Here is a 10,787-nt window from a genome sequence, read left to right as displayed (position 1 = left end):
CTTTCTTCTTCTCTCTTTCTATATCTCTCTCTCTCTCTCTCTCTAAAAACGAAGTTTTTTTCTTTTTCCGTCTCTCTCTCTCTCTAAGAATTCTCTCCAACAACACTCACATTGATATTCTTTGCTTCATCCTTTTACATCACGAGATCCCCATCACTTTCTCTCTCTTTTTCTTCTTCTTCTTTTCTTTTGAGCTCGTGTTTGTGAATCTATGCTTCTGAGCTTCTTCTGAAGCCTTGCTGTGGTTTTATTCACTGGCATTGCTGCTCATAGAGTGAGAGTGAGAGAGAGAGAGAGAGAGGAAAAAAAAAAGAAACATAAAAAAAAAAAAAAAGAGTTTTTAAGATATACTGATAATACCCCTTTGTTGTTTGGTTACCGAGAAAAATGTCACATTCTAGGAAACCCATTACCGAGTTAGGGCTCAGCGATCGCTTCCGTGACTCACTGAGTTGCGGCGACGACGCTAACAAGCCCGATTTCCGAGAACTCGATCTGGGTTCCCCCGTTTCGCCATTGCGGACCCGACACAACCAGAGTGCAGCAGCAGCCACCAGTAGCAGCAGCAGCTCCGGTTCGACCGGTTCGGTTTCCGGCCGAACCGGGAACAACCAGGTTGCGAAGAGATCCCATTCCGGCGAGCTATCCGGGTCCAGTGAGAACAACAGCCCCACCCGGAGTTTCAAACCGGGTCATCGGAGATCCGATTCGGGTACCTTGCAGCCGTTAATCTATTCCGGCCAAAGCCAGAGATCCCCCTCCTCCTCCTCCGTCCCCGCCTCCTCCGCCGCCGTGAATTCGCCGCCGCTGAACGTTCTTCCTGCCGGAAATATATGCCCGTCTGGCAGGGTTCTCAAGGCCGGCATGGCGGCGGCACCGAGCCGCAGCTCTCGAACCGATGTTTTGGGCTCCGGCATGGGGAATTACGGCCATGGAAGCATAATGCGGGGTGGAAGAGGTGGCTGCGTAGCCGCAGGAGAGGCAGCGAGTGCGAGGTTGAGTGATTCTGTGAAGAGGGTGGATCCAGAAGAGGTGAAGAGAGCAGGGAATGAAGAATACAAGAAGGGGCACTTTGCGGAGGCATTGAGCCTGTATGATCGGGCAATTTCGTTGTCTCCCGGCAATGCCTCCTACCGGAGCAACCGCGCGGCGGCATTGACCAGTATGGGACGGTTGGCGGAGGCGGTGAGGGAGTGTGAGGAGGCTTTGAGGTTGGATCCTAATTATGCAAGGGCACATCAGCGTTTGGCCACTCTTTTTCTTAGGTAAGAAAGTAATAAGAGTTAGCATGAACATTTATATCGGTTTTCTTTTTGGTGGTTCATTTGTGGAGTGTGAGTTGAATTTTGGATTAATATTAGATGATAGATGCTATTTTATGATGTGTTTTGGATTTCTTGCTTTGCATTGTGTATGGCGTGTTATTGATATGAAAATTATGTGGTAAAATCTTCCATGTCACAGGTTGGGATATGTTGAGGATGCTAGGAAACACCTATGTTATGGCGGGCTTCGGCCGGATCCTTCAGAGTTGCAGAAGTTGCAGATAGTGGAAAAGCATATTAGGAAATGTGTAGATGTGAGGAGAATAGGAGATTGGAAAAGTGTTCTGAGGGAAGTTGATGCTGCTGGTGCTGCTGGTGCAGACTCTTGTGTTGGGGTATTTTTTGTTAATTTTTTAACTTTTTGATCATATGTGAGTTGAACATGTTATGGAGGTGTGAAAAGTGTAAACCAATGTCTGAACATGTTGGAAATTGAATTTACAGCTATTTATGTGTAGAGCAGAGGCACTTCTGAAGCTCCATCAAATTGATGATGCCGAATCAAGTTTATTGCATATACCCAAATGCGAAGCGAATACCATTTCCTCATCACAGGCAAGATTCTTTGGGATGCTCTCCGAAGCTTATTGCTACTTAGTTAGAGCTCAGATTGAGATTGCTTTAGGAAGGTGAGTTCAGAAATTGTAAGCTTCATCAAGAATCTAAGCTGGCAAAGGTTTCTGTTGGAGAGTGAGAATGGATGATGGATGTGTTGCAGGTTTGAGAATGCAGTTACTGCTGCTGAGAAAGCAAGTCAGATTGATCCCCGAAATGTTGAAGTTGCTGTTTTGCTCAACAATGTAAGGATGGTGGCAAGAGCTCGAGCACGTGGGAATGATCTTTTTAAGTCAGAAAGGTTCACTGAGGCATGCTCAGCATATGGTGAAGGTTTGAGGCTTGACCCTTCAAACTCTATTCTCTATTGCAATAGAGCAGCATGTTGGTTTAAGCTTGGGCAATGGGAAAGTTCCATTGAAGACTCCAATCAAGCTTTACATATCCAACCAAATTACACAAAAGCCATTCTTCGAAGGGCTGCCTCATATAGCAAGGTAAATTTACTTCTTATTCTTTTGTGATACAGTCTGTTTGTCATACTCAAAGGTAAGTGGAGTCATCTCTTGATTTTATATGCAGTTAGAAAGGTGGGAAGAAGCAGTAAAAGATTACGAGCTCTTGCGTAGAGAACTACCGGATAACAATGAAGTTGCTGAGGCTTTGTTTCACGCACAAGTTGCATTAAAGAAATCTCGTGGGGAAGAAGTGCATAATTTAAAATTTGGTGGTGAAGTGGAGAACATATCAGGCCTTGAGCAGTTTAGAGCTGCAATTTCTTTACCAGGTGATTAAAATGGTTGAGGATAGGCTTATGCAATTCATTTTACAGCTCCATTATTATGCATATTTCCTGATATTATCTCTAGTTTTACAGGTGTTTCGGTTGTCCATTTTCAAGTCGCATCCAACTTGCATTGCAAGCAAATATCACCATTTGTGGATACACTATGTGGTCGCTACCCATCTATTAACTTCCTCAAGGTAGCTCATTTCACACCCTGTTTCGGACTAGTTTCCCTGATATTTAATTTAGAGATAAAGAAAGCATTATGATACTATTCTTATGCATGCAATTTTGTGTTTGATCAAAGGTGGATATTCAAGAAAGCCCAACAGTTGCTACTGCTGAGAATGTTAGGATTGTACCAACCTTCAAGATCTACAAAAATGGCAGTCGCGTGAAGGAAATCGTATGCCCTAGTCGTGAAATGTTGGAACACTCTGTTAGGCATTACAACTTGTAGAACTCATTACTTGTTCTGTTTCTCTGTTGTCTACTGCATTTCTATCTTGCTGTCTATGCCTGCACTAGAACTCTCCAATGTTCATCCAGTCTTATATTCCCACCATAAATTGATCTCCTGATACCTGTTACATAGACAGAACCACATAATAAACATGTTAGCATCCAGCGCCAGTGGAACCTTAAGAGATACTCTAGACCTAGTTCCTTTTGCAGTTTTTATTTATTCATTCATTCGTCATTGCTCTCTGGTTCCATGTTCCTCCAGCTTTCCCCTTGTCAATTTTCTTTACTCTTCTCCTTTCCAGTTCATGTAGGCCAGTTGTTCTTGTATCCCCATTTTCTTTATAGAAAAAGGGCAAATTCAGATGCATAGGGCTCCCCGACTTTATGGTTGAAAAAAAAATAAAAATAAGAGATCCTTTTTATGATTGTACAATTGATTAAATTGTCAGTTTTTATCACCTTTAGGATAGATAAATAGACAGATATAGAAGGAAGGAAGGAAGGGGAGGTTGGTCTGCTGTTAAAGGAGGATCTGTAGATGTATATATGTGATTATATCCTAAACACTGGAAGCCTTTGAAGGAGGAGATAAGGATGTGTGGTGGGTACCTACTGGGTTGGTGAAATGAGGATGAATTTGTTATTATTTTTCTATCTTAGCCATTTGATCAATAAAATTTCCCATTTTTCTGTTCTTTCCATATTATCATAACCATTCTGTTTTCTATATACACTGAATCAATGTACAATGATAAAGTCTTGTGAAAGAATTGTCATTTATGATTTATGTATTGGGCAGAGCTATGATGTACCAACACTTTAAAAACCCGTGTCGTGTCCGATATTCTCTAACACTCTTAACATGCATTACATAGACTCAAAAAAGGGTTTGAAAGTTGCGTTGCGTTGTGTTTTTAGTTTCAATTATTAAATTCGTTGGATTACTATTATTATTTTATTGAGTTTAATATAAATATTTGGAATATCTTATGCTCTTTTGCAAAATTGATGGATATTATAAGTTTAGTTTTATTTTTGTTAAATTATTGAATATTAAATATAATATATATTATATATTTTATTTTTATTTAATATTAGAATGTGTCATAATATGTCAAAATTTAATATTTTTTACAATTAACGTGTCTCATGTCCGTGTTGGTGTAACATAGGGGCAGAGATAGAAAAAGATGACTTGGTCTTGAGATTGGGAAGCAGGGGGTTATGGCATTTAAGTTGATAGCTGGTTTTTTATGTTTAAGTTATTGAAGATTCGTTTTGTTAGAGTGGAGTGGACTTGGGTGGTTGATACAATTCGTAACTCCTATCTTTTTATCATTGTACTATTATAATGGAAGGTGGACCACCAAATCATATTTGATTTAACAAATCAATCTTGTTCATAATTTATACCAAGTAAGATGAAACATGGCAAGCACAATCATAAAACTAATGTGAGAGAGATTGTGACCTTTCAAGAAGAGGGTTTATGTTCACGTGGCATTTAAGATGCTACTCTCTTTCAAAGGGAGCAATCAATCTTAAAGATTTTAGATGCTTTGACGAAGATTGATTTGATCTTTGGTTGGATTCAAATTCAAAACCACGATTCAATCAGTCAGAAAAACAAGTTTAGAACAAATTAATTTATTTTTAAAAAAAATTAATGAGAATATGGAATAGAGTCTTTATCTTGTTTTGTTGTATTTTTAAAATGTATTAACAAAAGAATAGAACCCTATGTCTTAGCTATCAAACACGTCTATCACAAACGCATTTGATGTTCTCGTAATGTGTTGCGTTGTAGAAGTAGAAGCCTCCATAATCAACTTCTGCCTCTCTTTTTTTTTAATTTTTTTTTTCTTTAGCCCTTTGGAAAATGATGACAATGAGATAAATTGTAGGTTCAAGTGACCAATGTATAAAATTAATTTGCATTGAAGTTAGGTACTTTTAACCTACCTTAGCTTCAATTTCAAAGTCGAATATACGTGTGAAGGTAGCCATAGGACTAGGACTTGTCGCAAGTATAATAAATAAAGAAGGCTTAGTAAATTGGTGGTACTACTACTACCAATACATTCAACCCATTGCTAGTTTAGGTTAAAGAGGATTGGAAAAAAGATCAAAAGGGTGAAAATAAAACTTGACGGTGAGAATTCCCATTCCCATTTGCATGGTGTGAATGAACAGAACACTAGCGTGTGGACACTAGAAAAAGTGTGTGGACACTTGTGTCTCTCAAGTCAGAATGCGCGTGTCGGCGCGTCCAACTGTCAAAACCACCGGCATTCATATAGGGAATGGCCAGCAATTAGAGCATTGTAAAAAGCGAAAATCATGAGAAAAACGATTTGAATCTTCTGACGTGAAAAAGTGGTATATAATTATGTTATTTAATCACAACTATTCATTGACAATGAGATAAAAATAAGAAAAATATATAATTTTTAAATGAGTAATTATAATTAAATAATATGATCATGTAATTATTTTTTCGCAGGAGAGGAACCAAATCTTGAAAAAAGATACAAAGGAAACAAAAAAGAAAAAGGACAGGCTATGGCTAACGTCGTAGGCTTAATACACACAGAAAGGTGAGTCTCGAGGCTACGTTATGTGCTGTGGCAATATGGTCCATCTCATGCCACAGTACGACACCACTTTGTACATTGTACCACAACATCATCAAATGGCGTTGTGAAGGCTTAAACAAGAATATAGCCGTTGTGGCTGATACTCACTTTGAATACGATACTGCAGGCTCTTGAGAAAGAGAGGGTTGTCACTGTCGTTTAGTTAGTCTAGTTTGAACTACGAGCATTATGTTTTGAGGGTCATTTTCGGTTATTTCTTCTTTCACTTTCTTATTGCATGAATGCTATTGATTTGATGATGTTAATTTGTCATAGCTGCTTGGACTTTTGCCTAAAATATGACGTGTTGTTAGAAAAAAGAGAGAGGTTTGTTTAGCAGAACCATGGGAAGGAGTAATGATGATGCAGAGATGCATTAATATATATGAGAGTACTAGACTAGTAGTTCTCATACACCTCTACAACAAAAACATTATCTTTTCTTATTTTGCATTTCATTAGTTTGCATATACAAATTGTACCCACCTTTCAAATTGTACTCACCTTTTACCCCCTTTCTCTTACGATACATTTAGGAAGCGAATGGAATACTAATCCACCCTGTTACACCTAATAATTGAGGGTGAATAATAGCTTTAAACGACTAACTATTAGTATAAATGTTAGCATCCTTAAACATCCGTGTCTGGCTTTTGAAGCGCACAATTTCGCTGCAAGGTACCATTAACAGCCTCATTCATAGGAGGGCAATCTCTAGTTTTTTTGGAAAAATGTGTTGTTTGGCTTTAGCCACCCGTCTACACTGCATTTGGATGGCTAGGAATTTGCTAATTTTTAAGAATACCCCACTTTTTGATGTAATTGACAAGATTAAATTTCTTGTTTATAAACACTCACTTGATGCATCTGTTTTAGGCACATGCTCTTGGTGCATCTGTTTTTGGCTCTTGCACCTAGTGCATATGTTCTTTGTTCATTTCTGCTGCAGGGTATGCTCCATTTCCGTTGTAAATTGTTTGAGTTAATACATATTTACATTTTTCCAAAAATAAAATAAAAATGTTAGCAGCCTTAATCCCAATACAAATCCAAGCACTTGGAATGCCTAAATTGGCAGAATTGCTGTGAAATTAATGAAATACAAACATTGCTCAAAACCATGACTTTCAACTACGTGTTTAAGCATGGCCCAATTTGACCTTTTGCCCACAGGCTCCCACCCTCTTGTGTTTCTAATATTCTTCGGACCAAAATAATTACAGGCTCTAAAGCCCGTATGTTGCTTTTTTATGTTCTTATTTATAAGACTTAAAAGGCCAAATAAGAGATGCTATTTATAACGGTATCACTGCATGAACGCGCTTAATCCGTACTCCTACAGTGACCGCACCTATTATTAACTTTCAATTGCTTTAAGCTTGCTAGACAATAACTAAAGAGCATACCGTGTAAGATGATTGACATGTAACTCAGAAGAGACATGAATGCAAGTTTAGAGGAATTTAATGAAATATGTTTTAGTCTATTCAATGCCGGGAGCGTGAAAAGACCTTTAGGGATTAAAGATATAAATTCGCAAAAAATAAAAATAAGTCACTCATCGCACCTCCTGAAGAGGTTAATCCTGAAAGAAAGCAAATCCGGTAAAACAAATGCAACTGTTAATTGCAACAGTCCCAAATTACTTAGCAGTAGGCAGACAAATGATCAATACATATATTAATAATACAAGTTCCAAGATAAGGCGTCTTCCAAGAGAATCAATTAACAGTTAACCGGAAGCTACGAGGAATATTAACCCCAAAAGTTCAGACATCAATTCTTCCAAATTTCCAATGTGAATTAACGGTCACTATTGTTATTTGGTTTGAACCCCATCATCAGGCGCCACTAGCATATAATCGGGTCCATTCCTTTGCTGCAAATTCCAATGCCATGCCACATTTTAACGAGTATATAAATATCGAAAATAGATCCTCTCATGATAATGAAAATTTTGTATCTATGTCTTTCATCATAAAATTAAATAAGTAGGATCCTATCAAAATTTATGAATACCTACGACATCAAAAATAGACACAAATTTTTCACATAGAAGGTCATGTGTTTGTCTTGTAGAATTATAATATTAGAGATCCATACCCATAATTCACATGCAGAAAACATACCTGTTTCAACAGCCTCGGCCTCATTAGATTTCCAATGCTTGGCAATGTTCTCGGAAAGTGGATCATCTGGGTTTGGTGCACTCAAAAGAGCTTGAATGCTAGCAGAGTGCCAATAAATTCATATATTCAGCACATAATATTCTTTCCAATTAAGAACAGGTTAATTCAGATAATTAAGAATTTTTTCTTTTTCCAGACTTGCAAATTTGCATAATGCATATTTGTATTTCTCTATGTATGTATCATCACATGTTTTAGGAAAATTCAATACGAAGGTCAAGACTGTAAACCAATTACTATTAGCTCTGTCCCATTTCTTCAAGAAAAAAATAGGTCCACAGAACATGGGCATATCCAGTAAGCTAAAATACAACAAATAAAGATACCTCAAAAGAACAGTGCGTATCTGAAGAGCAGGACTCCACTTATCTTTCAGAATATCAAGACATATCCTGCCAAGCTAAATTTAAACAAGAACTTGTAAGAGAAAAATAACTACTGAAGAAGAAATGAGAATTTAGGGGAAGCAACATGTACCTTATCAATGTTCGGATGATATATTTTTGTCAGAAACCTAACCTGTAAAAAGTAATGCACATATGAATCTAATGAGAAGATATCATTATTGTCAGAATCTGAAGGAACCCAGAAAAATACAACACTGAATTCATTAGCAATGGAGGCATAGCCTCTTTTTACATACACTGATACAATATAAAATGCAAAAAATAAACCCAAAAAATCTCAACTCTCCCTCAAACCAACACACCTAGGCTCAAGAGTTTCCAAGAGGTTTCTTAATTTCCCCACTAAACCAATACTCAATACCTGCCTCCCTACTCAAAGTGAGAGAGCATGAGAGAAGTTATCTCCTATGAAAGGAGAGTAATAAAGCCCATATATATATATATATATATATGAAAAAGGGACTAACACAATGCTATTAGCTTTTCACGACTCAGTCCTAAGACAAACCGTACGGTAATTATTTCTCATTTCATTAATTCTTGTTTTTACTACCTTCCCCCAAGTAAATTTTTACCAATCTCTTCCTTTCTTTGTGTCATGCTTACAATAACAAACCTATGTTCTTATCGGAGCCTCTTAAGAGTTCTTCGAAGAAATGCCCAAATAGACTCAAACTATGCTCTCTTATCTTTATTTCCACCGGTATTGCTACAACTTTTTATTGAATATCTTCATTTCTTATCTTATCCATCCTTGTATGACCACACATCTACCTTAACATCCCTATTTCAGTTATTCTCATTTTATGTTCATGTTGCTTCTGTGCTAGCCAACAATAGTTGTGTATAGCATTGCAAACCTTGTCTATAAAATTTACCTTTTAACCTAAGAGGGATTTTCCTCTAATTCTATGACTTACATCCTCATCAATCTCTCCCCTCTTTTGCAACATTGATCCAGATATCTAAATGCATTTTTCTTGGATACTTCTTATTCTAACATATTAACGGATTCTTGATTTCCTCTCTTCCCATGGAAAACTCACATGTCATGCATTCAGTCTTACTTCAACTTAAAATAAATTCTTTAGACTCTTATGTGCTTCTTCATAATTCTAATTTAATATTAACATCAGCTCTGGTCTCATCAATAAACATGATATTATCTACTAAAAACATATATCATGGCACCTCATCTTGGATATGTTTAATTAGTTCATCCATAACTAGGCCAAAAAGATAAGGACTCAAAGCTAAACCTTGGTGTAAAGCAACCAAAATTGGAAATAACTTGACCTATGTTACAACCAATTCAACAATTCTAGGAAAATTGAAAGGAATAGTAGCAAAATTGTATTCAAAATCCGAACCAGTATTGAAATTACACTGAAAGATCAAGATACACCAAAAATCAGATGTTCACAAATTGTTAAAAAAAAAAAATGTAGATTCATAGGAGTTGGAGAGCCTCTAATCTCACCCAAGTCCCAAAAGATCCTTTTCCTTGTTGATGGTTCACCCTTTTAAGGGACCTGAGTGGTGCATTCCCTCCTTTGTCCACTCCATAACTGCTCCCCTCTCTAACCAAAATGGGGAATATTATCCCTTGCTGACTCAGTATGCCAAAGAGCTAATAATCCCCAATACCTCTTCCAAAAATACAATCTTATGCTTGGTTTCTGATAAGTCCATGATTAGTGACTTAGAACATCTAGTTTGATGTTAAAATGGGAATGAAAAGGATATCTTTTGTTAATATAAACCCCAAATATTGCATAGAAATGAAGGATTCTGATTTTGAGTGCTAATGGGCTGGTTTTGTATTTTTCAGGCCCAATTGGTATTATTTCTACAAGCAAAGAGAAGAAAGAAAAGCTTGGACTGAGTTACAATACAAGTCAGAAAAGAAAAGAAGAAAAGAAAAGAATAAAGGAAGAATGGGCCGCTCCTTGCTGATCAGAAGCCCAAATCGAAGGAAGAAAGAAGCAATTTTGGGAGAAGCCCAAATCAGAAAAGAAGGAAAAGAAAGGAATGGGAAGCAAAAGAACTCAGTAGCGTGAAAAGTTGAAATAAGGAAAAAACCCTAGCACATCAAACCGTTCAAGCAAACCCACCTCCATTTAGACCCTCATCTCAACCGATCCTTCTAAATCCCTTCACCGATCTAGACCGTCCTTCAATTTCGGTCGAAATCACAGAACCCTAGCGTCACTCACGGTTCAATTCTTGAATCAAACCAACCAAAACATAAACCCTAACCGATTTTTGTGCGATACAGAAAAATCCAAACAAGTCCCTCAATCGACTTGATGAGCTGGAGTTTGTTAGTAGTGGTGGCTGGAGATTCCTTTTGGTGCGTTGCTAATCGTACAAGGGACACGCACGATTAAGTGGAGCGAGGAGCATACGTACGTTTTGAGGAG

General features: G+C 37.5%; 2 protein-coding genes across 4 annotated transcripts in view; one reads left to right on the top strand and one right to left on the bottom strand.

Annotated features, from left to right (window-relative positions):
- The first annotated feature begins 387 nt into the window (after window positions 1-387).
- On the top strand, window positions 388-3,758 carry LOC133292991 (TPR repeat-containing thioredoxin TTL1-like). Its single transcript, XM_061491804.1, has 7 exons — window positions 388-1,265; window positions 1,465-1,660; window positions 1,770-1,954; window positions 2,044-2,377; window positions 2,463-2,667; window positions 2,758-2,864; window positions 2,975-3,758. The coding sequence occupies exons 1-7, from the start codon at window positions 388-390 to the stop codon at window positions 3,125-3,127; spliced, it is 2,058 nt and encodes a 685-aa protein (XP_061347788.1). The 3' UTR covers window positions 3,128-3,758.
- Window positions 3,759-7,372: 3,614 nt separating this feature from the next.
- The window catches only part of LOC133291072 (ubiquitin-conjugating enzyme E2 35), a 29,499-nt gene continuing 26,084 nt past the window's right edge, over window positions 7,373-10,787 (bottom strand). For all 3 annotated transcript variants that reach the window (XM_061489599.1, XM_061490861.1, XM_061490250.1), the window contains exons 5-8: window positions 8,435-8,476; window positions 8,284-8,357; window positions 7,898-7,995; window positions 7,373-7,647 (exon numbers count right to left, since the gene is read on the bottom strand). In XM_061489599.1, coding sequence (XP_061345583.1) covers window positions 7,610-7,647; window positions 7,898-7,995; window positions 8,284-8,357; window positions 8,435-8,476 — 252 coding nt within the window. In that variant the 3' untranslated portion in view covers window positions 7,373-7,609. The remainder of the gene's footprint in view (window positions 7,648-7,897; window positions 7,996-8,283; window positions 8,358-8,434; window positions 8,477-10,787) is intronic.

Source organism: Gastrolobium bilobum, unplaced genomic scaffold (assembly GCF_033153095.1).
Source record: "Gastrolobium bilobum isolate Gb01-03AN ecotype WA unplaced genomic scaffold, APGP_CSIRO_Gbil_v1 utg4886, whole genome shotgun sequence".
Taxonomy (NCBI): domain Eukaryota; kingdom Viridiplantae; phylum Streptophyta; class Magnoliopsida; order Fabales; family Fabaceae; genus Gastrolobium; species Gastrolobium bilobum.
This window is presented reverse-complemented; position numbering and strand designations above follow the sequence as displayed.